This window comes from Somniosus microcephalus, chromosome 18, assembly GCF_052327205.1.
Source record: "Somniosus microcephalus isolate GS21.2 chromosome 18, FLI_Smic_1.0, whole genome shotgun sequence".
Taxonomy (NCBI): domain Eukaryota; kingdom Metazoa; phylum Chordata; class Chondrichthyes; order Squaliformes; family Somniosidae; genus Somniosus; species Somniosus microcephalus.
This window is the reverse complement of record NC_141004.1, coordinates 32,035,220-32,056,511: the sequence shown is the minus strand read 5'-3', so window position 1 is coordinate 32,056,511 and position 21,292 is coordinate 32,035,220. Positions and strand designations below refer to the sequence as shown.

The 21,292-nt window shown below is 45.9% G+C and overlaps 1 protein-coding gene across 2 annotated transcripts in view; it reads right to left on the bottom strand.

Moving 5' to 3' along the window:
- Positions 1 to 21,292, bottom strand: part of elapor1 (endosome-lysosome associated apoptosis and autophagy regulator 1) — a 143,731-nt gene that overhangs the window by 67,762 nt on the left and 54,677 nt on the right. For both annotated transcript variants that reach the window (XM_086011319.1, XM_086011318.1), the window contains exons 6-9: positions 10,203 to 10,308; positions 6,022 to 6,171; positions 4,815 to 4,903; positions 1,208 to 1,388 (exon numbers count right to left, since the gene is read on the bottom strand). In XM_086011319.1, the coding sequence (XP_085867445.1) occupies positions 1,208 to 1,388; positions 4,815 to 4,903; positions 6,022 to 6,171; positions 10,203 to 10,308 (526 nt within the window). The remainder of the gene's footprint in view (positions 1 to 1,207; positions 1,389 to 4,814; positions 4,904 to 6,021; positions 6,172 to 10,202; positions 10,309 to 21,292) is intronic.

Sequence of the window (21,292 nt, the reverse complement as noted above, 5' to 3'; positions counted from 1 at the left end):
ACCCCCGATTTCGGGATTTTAAACCCCCACACGCCTCCAATCCCGACTCCACGGCCCAATGAAAATCCAGACCAACGTTTCAGGTCGATGGCCCTTCGGCAGAACTGTTCTACGAAGGGTCATCGACCTGAAACGTTGGGCTAGATTTTGTGAATGGAGGCGAGTTGAAGGCGGGACAGCTGCTTGTCGTGTCAATGTCCCGCCTCTGATTGAGCTTCTTAAGCCCACCCTGTGGGCTCAGCAGGCCAGTTAGGGAGGAAGTCACTGACAGACTTCTTAGAAGAAATGTCATCGTTTGACAGCTCTGTGAAGCTGTCAAACACTGACAATCTCTTTAGTTTGATGAGACCTTGTGTTCAAAACTCATCAAACCTTTCAAATTTGCAAATTTCACATGGCCATTGGAACGGAGGTTCCAACAGCCATTCTGTGAAATTGACAAGCAGGATGTCGGCTCTCCCGATCCACCGCGGCTGAAGGCTGTAGACAGAAAACAAGGTAAGTGAACACTTTTTAAAACTTATCACTCACCTTGCATAGTTACCACTCCACACTTGCACCCATCACTCACCTCTACATCTTACTTCCAGGTGCCTCTGACCACCGTAGACCTCCTCCACGTCTCCTCCAACCCGGCGGGGTTCTCAGAGGTCAGGAAGCCTTCACCTGTGAAGGTAAAATGGCACTAATCCTTTTTTCTGCCTGTTAACTACCTGTTAACAGGCAGTTAAAAGGATTAAATGCCTTTCCCGCCTCCAGGAGATGGGACCCAAAGCTGCACATCTTCCCACCTCCTGGCAAAAGGGCACAGAGGCGGGATGCGGGCGGCTTTGCCATCTGCCCCCACTTTCTCCGAGTTTACCGGCTGTCCCGCCTCCATGCCCTTTGTTTCTCTCTCTACAGATGCTGCTTGACCTGCTGAGTATTTCCAGCATTTTCTGTTTTTATTTCAGATTTCCAGCATCCGCGGTATTTTGCTTTTGTACTTATGGATCCAATTTATTTTATTACACAGCCATTCCTGAATCCTAATGGTCGGCTTACCTGGATTTTTTAATCTCAGTTCAGGCCTACTTCTAGCTGATAAAATGATACTAACTGCATCACTCTCTTTATAAAGCTCTGCAAGTTCACAAGTTTTTCTTACACAAGGTACGTTTCATGCATCCTTGGCTAAAAAAAAAAGAAAAGAATGCACTAATTTTACCATTAGACCCATCTGAGTAAAAGCCATATTGACAAGGCTGACAGCCAGTAGCATTGACTGGGACAAAGCCCGGGTTACAAGGCGGGCATGGTTTCTTGGCTCCTGAGGCAGGAAGTTTCACTGCTCCCTTGGCATCTTCACTGCAGAGTTTGGGCTCAATCCATTTGTACATGATCTGAGTCTGGAAGATCAAACATCGAGGAAGAGAAAAAGTTACCTTTAGTGTCTCAGGCTATCATTCCAACCTAAAAAAAACTTACAATAAACTGAAGATATAATATTGTTTCTTTTGTTTTGTTCAGATGTTTGTTAATCAAGTTGTTGTAAATGTTCGGTAACTTGGATTCTTTTTCTTACTAAATAGTTATAGTTATCAAAGTGCATCAATGCTGGGAATAGAACGCCCCCCACCCCGCACTATGAGCACTCATTAAACACTCCCAAATCAGGCATTTCACAGCCCAGATTTAGAGTAAAGCTCCCTGTACTCGAGGAGCAGCACCTCATCTTCTGATTCGGCACTTTACAGCCTTCCGGACTCAATATCGAGTTCAACAATTTCAGATCATAACCTCGGCCCCTATTATATTTTTATATTTTTTATCCACACTTTTGGTTTGTGCTTTTTCCCTTTTTTTCCTCTCTCTCCCACATGGCAGCTGTCTTTCACTCTGCCAGCGCATTTCACACTTCATCTGGAGCCATCCTTTGTCTCTTTACTAGTCCCATTACTATCTCGTCTCACCTTGAATATCTCTTAATGTCTCTTCTTTCTTCCCCTCCCCCATTTCCCAGCCCCCAAACTGCCTTTTAATCTGTTTCATTTCCTGCCTTTTTTTCTCACTTCTGTAGAAGGGTTTCGACCCGAAACATTGACTCTGTTTCTCTCTCCACTTGTTGCCTGGCCTGCTGAGTTTTTCCAGCGTTTTCTGTTGTTATCCCTGTACTCCATCTGTGTGTGGTAATCCAATCATCGTTATCACCCCAAATTACCAGCTGTCCTTCAGGCCTTTCTGAACAGCATTGTTAATTTAGTGGCAATTTGTTGGGACTTCTGTACTGTGGTTTTCCCCAACCCTTCGGAAGTGAGGTAGAAGTGCTAGAGTTTAAATCATATAAGACCTTTACAGCAGGCAGAGGGAAGAGATTTTCACCCTAGTAGTCCAGGCTGAATTTGAATTCCTGTTCAGAGTAAATTTTAAGTGGGGTTGCCACGGAGATGGACCTAAGAGAAGGATCAGTGAGGTGGAAACCCAACTTTGGAAAAACCCTGAAGGATACTGGAGTTGATTTTCAACTGCTTCACCTGGTATTAATAGCCCTATTAACCCCGAAGATGCAGCCGCCACCATTTTGAAAGGGGCCTACTGCCAGGTGTCCAAAGTGCTTCTGACGAAGGGTCATCGACCCTAAACATTAACTCTGTATCTCTCTCTACAGATGCTGCCTGACCTGAGTATTTCCAGCATTTTCTGTTTTTATTTCAGATTTCCAGCATCCGCAGTATTTTGCTTTTGTCCAAAGTGCTTACCTGTTCCAGTCGATAGGCCCCTTTTAATATGAAAATCAGGGTTCTCTGATGTAAACAGAGCCCCGATTGCCATTTTAGGTTGGAACTGGTCGGAGCATGTACTATACAGATTCTGATCAGTTCCATGGGCGATGAAGCCAAAGAGGCCCAGCCTACTCTAGGCCCCGCAAAAATAATCTGGGCTTTTGCTGCAGCAGGAACACATCCCCGCCCCCCGACCCCACCACCATCTCTGCAATTGCGATCCTCCCCCGAGCTTCCTTTGCTGGTGGACGGGTCGGCCCAATATTAATAGGCCTCGTGATGTTCCCATTTGGCGCCAGCCAGATGTAAATGAGGCCAGGCCTCAAAATCACGACCATCTCATCGCTTCAAGTGTGGGCGAATGGCTGACGCACTCTGCCGGTTGGTCACACAAAAGTCAAAATCAACTCCACTGTTTGGATAACTTGAATAGTAAACTTAGATTGGTGTCAAAAAGAGATGTCTCTTTATTTACTCCAGATGTGAACTGTGCAGGTGTGTTTTCTCTACCTCTTTCTCTTCCTTAATTTCTTAAAAATGGGAAATCCGACCCCAACCCGTCGCAGACACGCCTACTTCAGGTTTAACCGGGGCTGGCTGGGGGTCGGGTGAGTAACCTGCCTGCGAGAGGGCGGGTCGGTAATTATAATATGTTAATGAAGCTGTGTGCCTCAGATTTTAGCAGCCGTGTGGATTTAATGTGAATTTAATCCCCAGGGAAGCTCGGCAGCTGAAGGGAGGCGAGAATTGCCGTATCCAGCAAGTAAGTGCTTTTCCAGCACTGCTTGTGGGCTAGGAGGAGCAGGAGTGTTTCCCCCTGGCCCCCAACCTCACCCGCTGTGATCTGCCTCCCTCCCCGCGATCAGCCAACCCCCACCTCAATTCAATTCAATTCAAATCGCTTTATTGGCATGACAAGGTACATCTTATGTTGCCAAAGCATCGAAAAACATTCATGGTTGAACACAAAAAATACAGATCTATCCATACAGTGTATAAACAGATATATCCCTGAGTGTATAAATATACATTCATATAATTTGTATATACTCTTTTCTTATATTTAGTGGTTGTCCCTCTGTTTATGGCAAGCTGTAACATAGTGTGCCGCTAAGGTTACACAATTTCTCTCTTCCCCTAGTAGGTATGGGAGTTTTTGGTCGTCATTCAAATTTCTGAATTCCGGGCATATTTTTGTGAATTTTGGGTAGAAATTCTCCCTTATGCCTCCACGATCCGGTATCTCACCCCCGTAATCAGGCGACCCCCACTCCCCCTCCGCCATCCAATGCCTTGCCCTCCACGATCTGCCAAAAACCCCCGTGATCCGATGTCTCCCCCCCCCCCACCCCCGCAAGCGATCTCCCCATGCGATCTCTCCCTCCTCTCCGGTCCCTGACTGCAGCCTTATACAGCAGGCTTTCCCACCCGACAGCCAGCCAGCCAGCCCCTCAATCTCGCTGGCTGCCTGTGCGGGAAACTGAGCAAAAAAAATTCATATGAGGACCTGCTGTTAAACTGGGCAGGGCCTATGCCTTTCCAGTATTTCTGGGCATCCCGGTCATTGACAGTCGCCCCCGCTTCCTCCCTGTCTCCCTGTAAATACCGGGCCAATATATCAGTCTTGGCTCAGTGGTAGCAACTCTTGCTCTCTGAGTCAGAAGTTGGTGGGCTCAAGCCCCAATCCAGGACTTGATTACATAATCTAGGCTGAGACTTTCGTGCAGGACTGAGTGGGACTGAGGGGTGAGTCGTTAAACCAAGGGCCAATCTGCCCAATTTCTGCACAGGCTATGCACTGTCCGGTCACATTGAGGTTTGCGGTGTAGACTGGGCATGTGGTAGACCTCAGGCCTCCGTACTTGGTAATACAGCGAGCCAGTGCTTGATGCACATCAGTGAAACAGGCACATTGCGTTATCAGCCCGACTCTACCAACATGTCTTCCGAAAAGCGTTTTAAAGTTTAGTACATCTAAGTAAGTTGTAAGTATATATGTGGGGTTGCTTGATGTAGAATAGAACATTCCGCAAAACTATGTAAGAGAATTACCATTCCTTCCAAATCACATGGTGTATGTGTCGAGAAATAGTCCTTCACTGAGCATGGATTTCGTTTCTTGCATGTTCCTAAACCAGGTTCTGATTCAAAAAAGACACAAGTAGATGAATACTGTGGAATCTAAGCATGGGCAACAACCTAGATCCAATCTTGAGTAATAAACCCAAACAAAACTACAATCTAGAATAGATCTCAAATTATTTGTAGTACAAATACACTTGAGGAGCAAGCCAATACACAGATAATTTTGAACAATTTTATTCTTCGCAATTTTGGGCTGTAGCAGCAGAAGCATCAGTTCAGACAACATGGGGGAAAGCATTACAAAGGGGCAAGGAGTCAGAGCAAAGGCAACCATTTTTTTTTGCCGCCTTGGTTCATGTGACTGCCTTACAGTAATAAGGGAGTCAGTTTCAGGAACAAACTGCTGGCTAATTCAAAGAGCTATGGCTCAGGGTGTCAAGCCATTGGATTATTGACCTTCTAGTTTGGAAAGTAAGCCCTTTCAACAGAGATTACACCAGGTTTGTGCGATTGTCAGATAAGGACAGGATCAGACTGGTTGTGATGGGCCCCTGCTGTCAAATAAGCTGCCAACTCTCACTTTCTAGGCTCATAAGTGAGGAAGTTCCACTTGGATGAAGTCCAATAGAGAACTCAGGTCCCATCAAACTGTGCTCCAGCTAAATTACATGCATTCAGGAAAGAAAGTGGAAATGTGAGAACATCAATGAAATAAAAATGAGAAAGATGGAAAAACCTGAGGTGGCCCCTCTTTATTAACATTTGTAAATCCCAAAATTGTATATGGCAGAAGGACATAAAGGTATTCAATGGATAAACCTTCTTGTACATATGAAGTAACAGCCTTAATTTCCCTCTTTTCATATCAAATGGACAAAAGGCCAAAGCCCTGAAATTAAGCTGTGGGATATTAGCTTGACGCTTAACGTGTGTGTGTGTGAAATTCCTCTCTTTGCCATTTTAGCAGAGGCGTTAGCCTGTTTAAAATAAATGGACCAACACCTCCATGGAGAGAGCAATTCTAGATGACTGCTTTATGTGTTTGTGTGCTAGTAACATCGTGTTCCTCTGCTGATGGTGGTGTGAATGCTTAGCTGCCAAAGTAATATATTAATGTAATTAGGGTATGGTACAATTAATAACGAGTTCACTTATTACTTCAGTACCATATTACCTGAATATTGATCTTTATCACATTTTAGACATGAGGTCGCTCTTCTTGGCGAATAGGTGTTTCTTGGGCATAAGTCACAATGGGAGGATCCTGGTTTTGCATTGAAAGTACCTGGTTTACAAGGAAAACATTCCGACGTATAGGCCACCCCTTAAAAATAAACAGAACCAGAGAACTGATGACAAAGGAAGACAAAGGGTTGACTGATTAATTAAACAAGATGTCTATCTCTTGTGTATCTAGGAACAGGTATTTTGTCACATAAATTTTATTGGCTAATTTTCTCTTCAGTGCAGAAATGTGCATGGACTCAAAGCATGTTCATGGTATCTTAAGCACATTGTACTTTCTCCTGTAACAATTTAACAAATACAGTCGGTGCCATCTGCACCCAATTTACGTTCCCAATCTCAAAAAAGTTTACAATAATAATATACTTGGATTCATATTGCGTCTTTCTCATCAAAATGTCTCAAAGTGCTTTTCATAGTACGTTTGAAGTCCAATGTAGTCAAACACGACAATTCCTCTGGTAACAACCTCGCACAAACAGCAATGCGATGAATAACCAGTCAATCTGTTTTTACATAGTATTGGTTGAGAGAGTACCGTTGTGCAGGACATTAAGAGAACTTGCTGTTCTTCTTCAACCCCACGTTATGGGATCTTTAACACCCAGCTGAACTATCAGAATGGTAGACAGGACTTTAGTTTAACATTTTATCCAAAGTTGAGCACCTCCCTCAATGGTACACTGGAGTGTCAGCCTAGACTACGCACTTAAGCTGGGCTCCAACCACAACCTTGCTACCAACTGAGCCAATCTAACATACAAGTTTACTCTCAGCGGCTAATTTTTCTGTTGACTGTTGTCAAAACGATGTGCACTGTGGATGGGTTAAACATTATGAACAAATACATTTCCAACTTTTTCTAAACAGGAGTCCAACCATTGATCTTAATGAAAAGCTTGATCAACACTTGTTTAAATTACCTTAGTGAGTAAATGCACCATTTTGTACACATTAAATTATAAAGGCCAGGAACGATCCAACTCTGATTCTCAGTCTCTGCTAAGTTGACCAATCTCAGCCACTAATGATGTGCAGCAACTAGAATTGGTTTCAGTATCCCTGGATTCCTGCTCCTGATCACTGATCTTTGATTGCTTTTTGGAAGTGCGCACATGCAAATGCTAGGTGAGGATAGGATCATTTTCGGTTGCGATGGCACCATAGTTTAATGATGTGCCAACACACACCATCTTGCCTCACACATGAAGAGTGGCCATTTGGGTTAAGTCCCAGAAGTCTACCACCACTCGTGGGATCACTTTCTAGCGTAAATCACTGCCTTCAAGGCAGAAAGGCGAAGTGGAGAAAATTAAAGGGGAGACTGAAGGAAAATAAGATAGTAAAAAAAAATCAATGAAAGCAAATCAGTTGTGGGATGAGCCTTTAGCTCTTGGGGATGTCGTCATATCTAAAACTCACACAAATGCTAACAACTGTGGCTGACATTATTGCAATATTTATAATTTATTTTATTACTAGTGTGCAAAGCTCACAAGGCCAATTAGTTTGAAGATCAGTGTACATGGTTATGTTCTCAAAGGTCTTCCTAAGAACAGGAGGGGAAAATCATGTTCCGAGCATTTAAAAAATATATTTTAATCTCTATATTGTCACATATGTGTTGCATTAAAAAAAATGGTGGCTGTGTAGAAAAAGAATATTCCAGTATAGGGAGGCCTAGACTGATATAGTTCCTTGGTTGTATATATTTAATAACTCTCATTTATCACATTCAATTTGCTTTGCTTCATGAGGCCCTGTTCCATTGTGAATGAGAATGGTAGACTGCAGGGAGATTCATGTCATTATGAATATTACAAAGTTGCATCAAGAAGAATTGTGTACAAAGTTGCATCAAGAAGAATTGTGTACAAAATAATCAGCATTTGATTGCCAGAAAACTCTATGGGGCTGAAACCGTGCAGTGTGACACCAATAATTTTCACACATGAAGGAATACAAAGTGGCTGCGCATGTGCAACACCAGCTCACCAAACAGTCAAAAGTAGTGATCTGTAATAAATTACTGCTCGGAAAATAATACATTTTCAGCTCAACACAATTCTATTTGGTCATTCAGGAAGTTTAAAAATTGCTACTGGCAAATGCCACATTTCACTATCAGAAAATATGTATGAGCATTCTGTAAGAGCATTAAAAAAAAACTATTTTCAAACCTTTCAAAACAAGGGAGGATTTTATGCCTCAAAGAACCTTTTCCATCATAGTCATTTAATCCTCCCCCACATCATTTTTAGACACATCACAAAAGCTGTACATTTCAGTAATCTGTTATTCTGTCCCAGAAACAGAGTGACCCAGTGACACTGCAAAAATTACATATATAATACCTTTCTACCAGTCACAAGATCTCATGTCAAAAACAACTGATACAGGGTTTTTATTGATAACCTAGGTCCTGCTGCTGGTGGCCATGTTGTTTATGGAAAAAGGGCACCATGTGATAAACCTGCAGTGACTCGAGATTAAGATCCTCACTAAGCCACTGAAAATGGTACGAGGGAATAGTGCACAATAGCTGTCCTTAAAAAAAACTTTTCAAGCAGGTCATTGCTAGATTAAAAGGTATGGTTCTGTATCAGTAAACCTGTACACAACACAACCGTATGATCTCAAGCCAGATTAGCCATCGACCTTGATTACACTCACCAACACAGAGAAGAAGGTGAATGCCACCGAGTATCAAATTCAATGACCTCTCCAATTTCTAACTTTTTATTCGTCTCTTTTTAAAATAAAATTGTTCTGAGGATGTGGGAAATGCTGGTAAGGCCACATTTAAAGCCCATCTCTAGTTGCCCTGAGAAGGTGGTGGTGGCAAGTGAGTTGCAAAAGTTTTTAACAACAGAGAGGCTTGCGTGGCCACTTTAGAAGGCAATAAAGGGGAGCTTTTCCTGGGTCTGTATCAAGGCGCACTGGATTGCTTGGCAGCAGCAAATATTGAAAAATCGGGTGGGCTCCTTCATAGACGTGTACCCCAACCTGCCCAATTGTCTCATATTCGACTTCAATGGAAAGGAAAATCGGGAGGGTTGTACCACCCATTTTGCGCCCCCGTCGAGGTTGAATTTAACCCCCATAGCGTGGGATGGAACTTACATGTAGGCCAACCTGAAAGGAAGAGGGAAGTTCACTTACCTGAAGGGCATTAGTGAACCAGTTGGTCTTGACATCAGAACAATCTGGCAGCTTTCATGGTCATTTTACTTTCCTGGTGCCAACCCACAAATTACCAGATTGATTTAATTCAATTCTGAATGTGGGTTTTGAGCCCATTATCATAACCATTACACTATTGTACCCAGTTTACATGAAAATATATATTCATAGATACCCTGGAGGCAGTGAATTAAATATAGCAAACACAATCTAGCTGTTTAGGTCACCAGAACAAACCGCTTGAAGCTTTCTTTCACAAGTCAGACTGCTTTCTGCTATTTTTTAAATTCATTCACAGGATGTGGGAGTCACTGGCATGGCCAGCATTTATTGCCCCTCTCTAATTGCCCTTCAGAAAGTGGTGGTGAGTCACCTTCTCGACAACTGAGTGGCTTGCTAGGCCATTTCAGAGGGCAGTTAAGAGTCAACCACATTGCTGTGGGTCTGGAGTCACATATAGACCAGACTGGGTAAGGACGGCAGATTTCCTTCCCTAAAGGACATTAGTGAAGCCGATGGGTTTTTGGACAATCTGGTAGTTGCGTGGCCGCCATTACTGCTACTAGCTTTTTATTCCAGATTTATTAAATTAAATTAACTTAAATTCCCCAGCTGCCGTGGTGGGATCAGTGCGCAATAATTGTCCTTACAAAAACGTTTCAAGCAGGTTATTGCTAGATTAAAAGGTATGGTCCTGTTTGAACTCTTGTCTCTGGATCATTAGTCCAGGCCTCTGAATTACTAGTCCAGTAACAGTACCGCTATGCTACCGTTCCCGTTCTTCCAGCCACCCACTTCCCAAATGACCATTATTCTGTTATTGTCTCACAGAACCACCTAACAAGCAGGCTCAAGGAATTGTTTCCATCATGAATCACTTCTTTTAAAATAGGCTATTTCATTGGTTCAGTCTGGCTTTCAACGTACCTGTGATAAAAATGTTTCTGATGAGAGCAGGCTTTGGCACTCTCATACCCAGTGAAAACCCGGTTGTTCGCCAGTACAAGACATTATTGCCACGATTCAGCTTCACCTTTTAAGAAAAAAAGAGAGCACATTACAAAATCTGGAATGAATAGCAGCACATGATCCTGAAAATATAAAAGATAAGGGCCTAGAAATTCACTAGCCTTAGCGCCGCTTTTGAGGCGCTAGAGGGACTAGCGCCAGAGTTATGGCCAGTTGAAAAATTCCCTGGGGCCCTAAAGCGGCGTTGCACCGGTAGCGCTGCGCCGGCACCGATGACGTCATCGGTGTGCGCAGCGTCCCGGTTGCCATGCCGACGGGCCCCAGCGCCGAAATTCAGTTGCGGCCGCCTCGCCCGTGGCAGCCGCAACTAAGACTCTGGCAACAGAGTCCAACATGAGTTTGCGCCAGCGCATTAAAGGCCCCGCGGTGGCCGGCCGCTTTCCCCGCCGGCCGCCTGCCCGCAGCTCCCTCCCCGGACTTCTCCCCCCCGGAACAGATGCAAGCCCGGCACTTGTCCGAGGTGCCGGGCTCATTTTTAAACAGATTTGCGCGGGCCGCGGCCGGGTGCAGGCAGCTCCTCCTTAACGGAAGGAGGAGGCCTGCACTTCCCCAGCCTGCCGCACCGCATCGGGTGCCGCAGCGCCGGAATTGCGGCGCTAAACGGCAGTTAGCGCCCTTTTCCAGGCGCTAAGACCCTTCAGTAGCGCCGGCAGCCGTTTGGGCGCGGCGCTACTGAATTTTTGGCGCGCACAGGGGGACTTAGCACCGGCACTAACTTCCGGCGCTAAAGCCCTGGCTAAGCCAAAACCCAATTTCTAGGCCAAGATTTATATAAGTCAGACGGCCATACCATGGATAGATACTGTGACTGAAGAGTTATAGGGGCAGATTTTCAATGTGCCGCCCGGGCATAAAACTGCCGTTGTGGATCAGCCACATGTTACAGAAACCGCCATTTCCATTGATTTCAGCCAATCCACAACGACAGTTCTACGCTTGCGTAGTAAGTTGAAAATCTATCCCATAGAATCATAGGATGCAGTTCCACTGCAGGTGTAGCGTTGGTGCAAAGTGATTGTGACTTTGCACCAATGCGACACTTGCACTGGAATTCAGGTGTCAAGGCCAACCAGATATAGGAGGGAAACGGAGTGAGACTTCCGGGAGGCGGTAGTTTCCGAACACCTCAGTGTGAAATTGCATGGAATCTTCTTCTTCTTCGGCAGCCCCTCGGAACCGAGGATGACTTGCTTCCACATTAAAAATGAGTTCTCAGGTGACTGATGAGTCCAATGCGGGATCTACAGTCTCTGTCACAGGTGGGGCAGACGGTGGTTGAAGGGGCGGGTGGGTGGGGTGCTTGGGTTGACGTGCGCTCCTTGCGTTGCCTGCGCTTGGCTTCCGCTTGCTCCCGGCGAAGAGACTCGAGGTGTTCGGCGCCTTCCTGGAGGCTTCTCCTCCATTTTGTGCGGTCTTGTGCGGATGCAAATCCATTGAGATGTCAAACATGCTTTACAAAAATGCTCAAGTGGTCCTTTTGACCCCCGGGCTCTTTTTTGACCTACCCGCACTCAGAGTAAATGGCCTGGAACTTGCGCTCCAGGTGACAGCGAACTGGCAGCGTTCGCCGTCATTTCGCCGTTGAAAACCACATCTTGAGTATTGTGTGCAGTTTTGATCACCTTATCTGAGGAAGGATGTTCTTGCCATGGAAGGAGTGCAGCGAAGATTCACCAGGCTGATACCTGGGATGGCAGGAATGACATATGAGGAGAGATTGGGTCGACTGGGCTTGTACTCGCTGGAGTTTAGAGGAATGAGAGGGGATCTCATTGAAACTTATAAAATTCTAACAGGACTAGATAGACTAGATGCAGGAAGGATGTTCCTGATGGTTGGGGAGTCCAGAACCAGGGGTCACAGTCTAAGGATAAGGGGTAAGCCATTTAGGACAGGGATGAGGAGGAATTTCTTCACCCAAAGAGTGGTGAACCTGTGGAATTCTCTACCACAGAAGGCAGTAGAGGCCAATTCATTAAATATATTGAAGAAGGAGTTGGATATATTTCTTAAGGCTAAGGGGATCAAGGGCTATAGGGAGAAAGCAGGGACAGGGTACTGAATTTGGATGATCAGCCATGATCGCATTGAATGGCAGAGCAGGCTCGAGGGGCCAAATGGCCTACTCCTGCTCCTATCTTCTATGTTTCTATGTTTCTATGAAACTGACTGCAACTTTAGGATTTAGCGCGTGCGCCGCCGAACGTGGAAATCCTGAAGTTGCAGTCTGTCATTCACTGCTCCTCCACAGGCTGCACTGTGGATCCCCGCCCCCAACACCCCCACAGCCGCCAATCAGTGAAATCACTGATCTGACTAAAACTTCCGCTTTTCTGAATAAATATCGGTGTTAAAAACCACATAAAAAGTTAGACCCATTCCAATGAGGTGTAACTGGATTTTTAATGGTGATCTGAATAACAACTACTGCTAAACAAACGTAATGACCCTGAAAAACTCATTTTAATTTTGTGGAATATCAAATTTATCCATTTTAATAAAAATTAACATTTTTAAGAGACGTTAAAAAATGTTTTTACTTTTTAAAATTTTTTTTCATCTTTATTTTAGGTTTAACTTTTCCCCATGTGAGTGTCCCAATTTTTTTTTTGCTCTCTATACCATTTTTAAAAAGTTAGAATCCAGGGAGCTCACTCACTTCCTGGTTCTTGGTCTGTTAGAATTCTGCATTGTGTTTGGCTGCTTGTTGACATCACAGCAGCTTGCGCCATGGAACTCCCACTGTACTACGTTGATTTCGACTGAAAAGCCAAACTTCTCACCACGGAGATCACGAGGCCTTTGTGGGAAGCTTACTTCGGGGGCCAGCGGCGAATGCCTCTGACCACAAATTGCGGACCAACATTTACAAAGCAGGGATTCTCCTCTTCCCACTCTCTTGTGCACATGCAGATATCCTGCCATGCACAAAGCTCTCTCTGAAAGAGGACAGTTAAGGCTCCAGCCCTAATAGAAATGACTGTACAGGTGGCAGCTATCTGACCCACTGCATGTGTGGAGGGTCTTCAGCTGGAGCTACTTACTGTAAACCCATTTCCCTTTTGTTGTTTACGCAAAAAAATATTTAAAATTAGCAAAAAGAGCAAAGTGAATAAAAAGATGCCAAAGTTAATCATTTGGAACTAAGGCCTAGAAATTCAGTTGGCGCCGCGCCAGGGCTTTAGCGCCGGAAAGTTAGCGCCGACGCTAAGTCCCCCTGCGCGCGCCAAAAATTCAGTAGCGCCGCGCCCAAACGGCTGCCGGCGCTACTGAAGGGTGTTTGCGCCTGAAAACTGGCGCTACGCGCCGCATTGCGGCGCTTTTCCGGCGCTGCGGCGCCCGATGTGGTGCAGCAGGCTCGGGAAGTGCAGGCCTCCTCCTTCAGTTAAGGAGGAGCTGCCTGCACCCGCCCGCTGGCCGGTAAAATCGCCACAAAAATGAGCCCGGCACCTCAGGGAAGTGCCGGGCTCGCAGCCGAGAAGCATCTGTTCCGCGGGGCGGGGGGGGGGGGGGGGGGGGGGGGGGGGAGTCCGGGGAGGGAGGTGCGGGCAGGCGGCCGGCCGCCGCTCCACCTTTATGCGCTGGCGCAAAGTCGTGTAAGACTCTGTTGCCAGAGTCTTAGTTGCGGCTGCCACGGGCGAGGCGGCCGCAACTGAATTTCGGCGCTGGGGCCCGTTGGCATGGCAACCGGGACGCTGCACACACCGATGACGTCATCGGTGCCGGCGCAGCGCTACCGGTCTACCGCCGATTCCAGGGCCCCAGGGAATTTTTAAACTGGCCATAACTCCGGCGCTAGGCCCTCCAGCACCCCAAATGGGGCGCTAGGCCTACTGAATTTCTAGGCCTAAGTTTTTTGTACGAAAGTATATTGATGATGACACACGTTCTTCAACATTAAAATCAACTGCAAACAGTGTAACGGCTATTGGAGGGCAGCCTTTACCGCACCACCACTGTCCTCCACAGATACAGTGTGGGGGGTGTGGAAGGCGGGGGGAGGGGGTTCAAGGTGTCAGGTCACAAGATGCATAGATGTGTTGCACCTCCACGAGTGCAAAACAAAATCACAAAATGTTTGTTCTTCTTTGAAGAGTGCAATAGTTCAACTATTCTTTTCTGCTTCTTTTGGCTCAATGTGCATTTAAGATTCCAGTTAAAAAGATAAGAAGCTCGGTGCTGTAAATGTTCTACTCTTTTCATCAAAAGATATGGAGTGTCCCTCCATCCCCATTTCAGTTTCTGACTTGAGCTGTATCATCGTGGTCGGTGAGTCAAGCCTTAAAAACAAAATGGCTAGCACTCTGGACTGCTCTCGTATACCTCCTTGTGATGAGCTGTCGAGCAGTACTAGCAATAAGCCCAGGAGTCAGTCTCCAGCCTATCCTTGTGAATTGTAAAATGGCTCATGACTTTAAAAAGAAAATAATTTCTCAAAAAAGAAATGGGAGTAATGAAGATATTGGCCCAGAAATTTGGGTCGGGGGCTTCCCGCGGGTGCAAGCCCCCGACCTACACTTACCTAGCGCGCCGGCAGTTGACCTCTTGGCCTGCGTGGAATTCCTCTCCGAGGCCTGTCCCAGAGGCCGGCGCGCTATGCTGGCGTGTCCCAGGGGCGTAGTTAGTGCGAAGCGTCCCCTGGGATCACGTGAGCAACAGGCAGCCAATCGGAGCAGGGAATGCTCCATTCATAAGTCTTGACAGATAGACCTGTCAAAACGTATAAATGCTGAGGCTGTAAAACTGTCCTTTACCTTCAAATAAATTTTTAAAAAACATCACACTTTGTAAATAAACTATAAATGACATTAAATAACTATTTTAAACAAAAATTTAAATTTTTGGAAAAAATAATTTTATAAAAAAACGGGGCTAAAAATAAACTTACCTTGCTTTAAAGTATTTAAAAGTAAAAAACCTGTGGAAAAAATGTTTTAATTTTAAATAATTGACCACTTACCTTTGAAAATGAAGTCCTTACGGCTGCTCTTTACATTTCTAAAATGTACAGACTTACCTGCACGTTAAAACCTGAAAAAAAGGAAGTTCAACGCGCACGCGCAGACTCCCACGCGCACGCGTTCGACCTCTGAACCCCTTGGTTCAGAGGATCAGAAGTGCCGGTTTCCCGCGCATGCGTAGTGCATGCAAGATTCCGGCACTTCCATCGGGTCCACGCGTGAGTACTCCGTCCGTACTCACGCGTTGGGACCCGAATTTCTGGGACAATGTGCATTGCGTGACTGTAATACATTTTCTTTACTGGCAGCCTTTTCAAAAGACAATAAAGCATTTATTTTTTATGTTGTATTGCACAGTAAATATTGACTGTCATTCAAATCGTGCTATTTAACACTCATTAAGGGTAATAGCTTTTGCCGGTGAATACTAAGCACTCTCAGTAGAACACTGACTAGGATTAAAACCAACTCTTTGGTCATCAGCTGTCACTCAGCAACACCCTGCTTATTTTACTTTGAAAGAGCCAAAGTGAAGAGCAGAACCTGTGTGGGCACCAGCTGACGCTATGAAACATCCTCTTGTGTTTAAAACATGTTTGTCCAGATGGGTGTGGAGGCATTTCCATTTATTTAAACTTCCGTCTTCCAGCGAAATAAGGACAACACGGTACAATGTTTAGCAATGTCTTTTTACTTTTGAAGCAGAAGGGAGGAAAATGGCAACAACACGGGTGAGATTTATTCTCCTGGGCTGCACATTTCCCCTATAATTTAAAAAGCACGGCACCTTCACGGCATGACATTTACCATTTGTGCTCCTTTGCAAAATTATCTTCCACCAAAGTTTTCCTTTTAAAAATGAAAATACCAGAATTGAACCATTTGCGTAAATGGAACGGTAAATGGGAACAATGGTCACAGGAGGGTCGATGTTCTGGTCTTGATGCAGTGTGGGCAGCACTATATGCCATGTGCTCATGGGCCACACATACTTGGACAGCAGAGTTGAATTTCTGCAATTTCACAGGGTTAACTTATCATCATTCCTTCTATGTAAATTGGCATGTGCGCAGGAATCTCACCGATGCCAGGAACAGGATACTTGGCAAAACAGCAAGGCTTATAGGTGAGACTGCTCACACTTAAAGGGGAACTGCAATAAATCCTTGCAGAACACAAAATTGCTTCATGGGCAATAGAGAGCAGAGAGCACAGGAGCAGGGCTGCCCATTTGAGGATGCTGCGCTCGAGGTACACACCCCCATCGTGGCCATCAGCAGCTTGAGGTTGATGGACAACAATGTCCATTGACTGTATCCTGCTATTTTTCTCACAAAGCATCTTTCTTTTAAAAGCTTCCTTCAGCTGCTCATCCGAACAAGAAGTAAGCTGATACTTCAGAGGGGATTGAAATAGAACAATGTGCCATACATGCTTTTGTGTCCTACTTAAGTGAATGTTATGGTGCTTAGACCAACCTTAGGAGACCAACTGAGGCCTCTGAACATCCAGTGTTCTTTGGGAGATAGTGTGTACATTGATATGGTTTTCCAACTCCTCGCCTGCACTTTGGACTACTTTGCTATGGGGTTTGTGACCCTGGGTGCCAAAGATTGCTGTCCACCTGAGGCACAGGGTGCTGAATCTTAACTTCAAAAGATGGGTGGGTTGGGATTGTGTCAGAGGTTAAAATGCAAAAATTCTGGAACAGGATCCGATCCCACCTCAAACCTGCTCACTTCCAGCTTTAACAGAGGTGTGACGAGGGGTGGGCGACCAATCCGCTCACGGGGAGCGGGTTGGTCATTTAAATATTAGCATGAAGCTGCCTGCCTTCATTTTAACAGTCATTCTATTTTTTAACCACAGGCAGCCGGCTTTCAAACACATGTCGTTAACCAGTGGACAAAATAAATAGATTAAAAGAAAGAAAGACTTGCATTTATATAGCACCTTTCACGACCACCGGACGTCTCAAAGCGCTTTACAGCCAATAAAGTATTTTTGAAGTGTAGTCACTGTTGTAATGTGGGAAACACAGCAGCCAATTTGCGCAAGCTCCCACAAACAGCAATGTGATAATGACCACATTGCATTTATATAGTGCCTTTAACATAGTAAAACATCCCAAGGCACTTTACAGGAGCATAATCAGTCAGAAATTGACACCGATCCAAAGGAGACATTAGGACAGGTGGGCAAACATTTGGTCAAAGAAGTAGGTTTTTAGCAACGTCTTAAAGGAGAGAGAGGTGGAGAGGCAAAAGGGTTTGGGGAGGGAATTCCAAAGATTCGGACCTAGACGGCTGAAAGCACGACTGCCAATGGTGGGGCAAAGGAAGTGGGGAATGCACAAGAGGCCAGAGTTGGAAGAACACAGGCTGGGATTTTGCTCACCTCGGCGGGTCTGGGGCAGGCGATGTCGATGGCGGGTCCCGACCCCGCTGCTGGCTCCATCCCGCTCTGTGAAATGACTTTCCGTTGATAAGCCCATCCAGCGCATTTCCCGGTCCAATTACAGGAAGTGGGTCTGATGATGTCAGCCGGTTTCCTTAAAGGGACCATGGCCATCTTTCTTTTGACATTTGTGCTGTCAGTGTTCTACAGCATTGAAGTGACAATGACTGCACAGAGGTGCAGGGCTGCACCCAGGTTCTCCCATGACTCCCTCCATATGCTTATGGATGGGGTCACAGCATGCAGGGAGGTCCTCTTCCCTTCCCATGGGCAGAAGAGACCTCCCCAGGACACCAGCAGAGCCTGGTTGCACATTGCACAGGTCATCATTGGAAGTGGCTTAGTGAGTTGCAGTGAATGGTGGGACATAACAATACCCCCTCCCCCCACCCCACCCTGCAATGGTGGTGAGTGTGGAAGGAATGGCTTGGACATTGGGCCAGAAATTCCAGAACGGGGCTTGCAGCGCGTGCAAGCCCCGTATTTGCACTTACCCCGCGCTCCTGCCGATCAGCTCCAGGGACGCCTGCACTTCCAGAAACTGAAGCAAGAATCCCAGGCAGCGTATGACGTCACGCCGCCCAGGAGCGCAGCCAGCGCAGACCCAGGAGCGTGCAGTGTAAGTGAGACACGCCCCTTGAGGTCTCAGTTTCACTGGACACGCCCCCAATGTTTCTGTCAAGCTGCTTTGCTTTTTTACATGCAAAGCAGCAGTTTAAATAGGTTTTTGGAAGTTTTTTGAAGATTTTGGTAACTTTTATAAACTTTTTAAAATGTTTACATTATTTTGAGTAATCTGAAGTAGTTTTAAAGAGAATTAAAGCAATTTAAAGACTTTTAAAAGCCCTAAAAGAATTTTTTTAATTCCATTTATTTATTTAGCAATGTCGTCGTCATACGTGTCTTCACACTGTTCCCTTTGGGGAACTGTATGAAGTGGTGGAAGGATTTATGGCCGTGATTAACGCTCATTCCGTGACCGTAACCATCTTTGAATCAGCCATTAGGGCGGTTAGTCCTATGGCGGGAGGGTTTTACGGGCTCCCACAAGCTATACAAGGAGGGGGGGCCACCCACACCCACGGACGCAAATATCCCACTGGATGTCAACCCAGAATTTAGAGCCGGAGCTCCGACTCCACTTGCCGGGACTGTCTGGAGCGGGGTTCGAAACCCTACCCTGATCTGGCCCAGCGGCAGGGATCCTACCGCTATGACAAAGGCCCAATCCGATTAGCAACGTGAAATGGCAGCATAGGGCTCCAGTCACGGGGAGGGAAAAGGCGCAGGAAACGTATGGGTGTCACCTTTTGTGCGGAGTGGGCCTTTTGCGTAGCAGTAAGCATCCCCGCCGCTGGGCCAGAAGGAGTAGGGTTTTGAACCCCACTCCAGGCAGTCCCGGCAAGTGGAGTCGGAGCTCCAACTTTAAATTCTGGGTGGACATCCAGCGGGATACTTGCGTCCGTGGGTGTTGGTGGCCGCCCCCCCCCCCTCAGATGGGTTGTGGGAGCCCGTAAAACCCTCCCGCCATAGGACTAACCACCCTAATGGCTGGTTCAAAGATGGTCACGGAATGAGCGTTAATCACGGCCATAAATCCTTCCACCACTTCATACAGTTCCCCAAAGGGAACAGTGTGAGGATACGTCCGATGATGACCTCTTGCGCAATGCACCTCCTTGGACCCTCAGTCGCAGGTGCGAGGGGGCAAGTGGTGCAAGTGTTAAATTTTTTATTTTATTGACATGTAAAATGTTGGCCCAATAATTCCCTTCCAAATGCGCTAGTACGGTCGGGGTACTTACGCATCTGGCCGGATGAAATGCCGGTTTTCAGCATGCACAGTGCATGTGGGGAAAACCGGCATTTCCTGTCCTCTGAACGAAGGGGTTCAGAGGCAGAACGCGTGCGACTGCACAGGCAGCGCGTGCGCAGTATAATTCGCCGCTTTCATTAATGCTTTCAGTGAGGTCCAGTCATTACAACTTACACATGAAAAAAGCATGGGTACAGTTGCTACAGAGGCTGCGGAGGAAGATATTTCTTATCGTGGAGCTTCTGAAAGTATGTATGTCTGTATATATTCCTTTGCGTGTTATGTATATATTCCTTTACTTATGTGTATGAATGTATTATTTAATTATGACTTTCAGAGAAAGTAACTTGTTGGAAAATAATAATTAAAAACATACATTCATAGTAAAGGAATATAAAACATACATACATATACGTAAAGGAATATATGTGGACATACATACATAACTCATTCTCACATTCCATTCACACAGCCACAATTGCTCCTTCTACCTACCGTTCTGAAAACCCTTTAAAAAAAAAAAAAATTTTAACTTTAAAACTTACTTAAAATTTCTTAAAATAACTTCCCTCCCTTTCCCAAACAAAAATATTGCATTTCAAAAGCTCCACGATAAAATATATCTTCCTCCGCAGCCAATGAACCACTTTACACTTGCTTTTTTTCAGTGTAAGTTCTGAGGACTTACCCTCACGGATTTCATGAATGAAATCCACGAAGTTCACTGCGCAAGCGCTGCCTGTGCAGTCGCACGTGCTCGAGGTCTGGAAATGCCGGCGTTCCCCGCATGCGCTGTTCCTGCTGAACGCCGGCATTTCCAACGGCCAGAAGCGTGAGTACCCCGAGCGCACTCACGCTTCTGGCCTGGAATTTCTGGCCCATTATAGGGATGCTTTACGGTGTTGTTGTGAGGTGGTGCCAACCTGGTGCATCATGTGGCAGCCAGGGTGTACAGCATCAAGTGAAGTAAATCTGGCCATGGTGAGGCCATCCCTGGCCACCCAGGCAGCAATGTGCTCGGGTGCTGATGCCCTCTGTCCTGTGCAGCATCCGGTGATTGCAGAGAAGGTTGGTGTTGTTGCTGATGTACCTGGGGCTAATCATGGGCAGATTCTGAGGACCAAGGTGAGACAGTATAAAGGGCACCCATGCTGATGGAATAGATGGCAGGTGAAGTAGAAATGACAAAAGCATTCTGTCAATGGTGAGAGAGTTCTTCCAATGAGGTGAGAGTGGAGAGTGGAAAGCCTGCAGAATCTGTGCTGCAAATGGACTGAGAAACAGCTTGTGGCTGAGGAAAGTGATGATCTGTCAGGCAGGAGCTTTTACTGTACATTTGAATCCGTCAAGGAATCAGCTGGAGCAATGGCCACTGAACTCCCGCCTCAGGTTGACTGCCATGGTCTCCAAACAGTGTGGTTCCCGTGGCCATGAAGCTAAAGTGAAAAGTTAAGTTAAAAAAGCCTGTTAATGATCTGTCAACAAGGCAAAAATGAGATTAATTGGGTCTCCTGTTGCTACCTGTCGGGTCTGCTCAGCGACGACAGACCTGACATTGAGAAAGGCGTGTGGCGGCGGGTTGACAGCAGGGTCCCGACCCGCTGTCAAAAAAACCCACTTTCTCATCCAACCCGCCACCGATCGGGCCCACTGACACCCTGCAAATTCTGGCCACAGAGTTGGAGGAACACCGCGTTCTCACATTTTCAGTGCAGGGAATAACGTTCCATAATACTAACAGATATTTTCCTTGT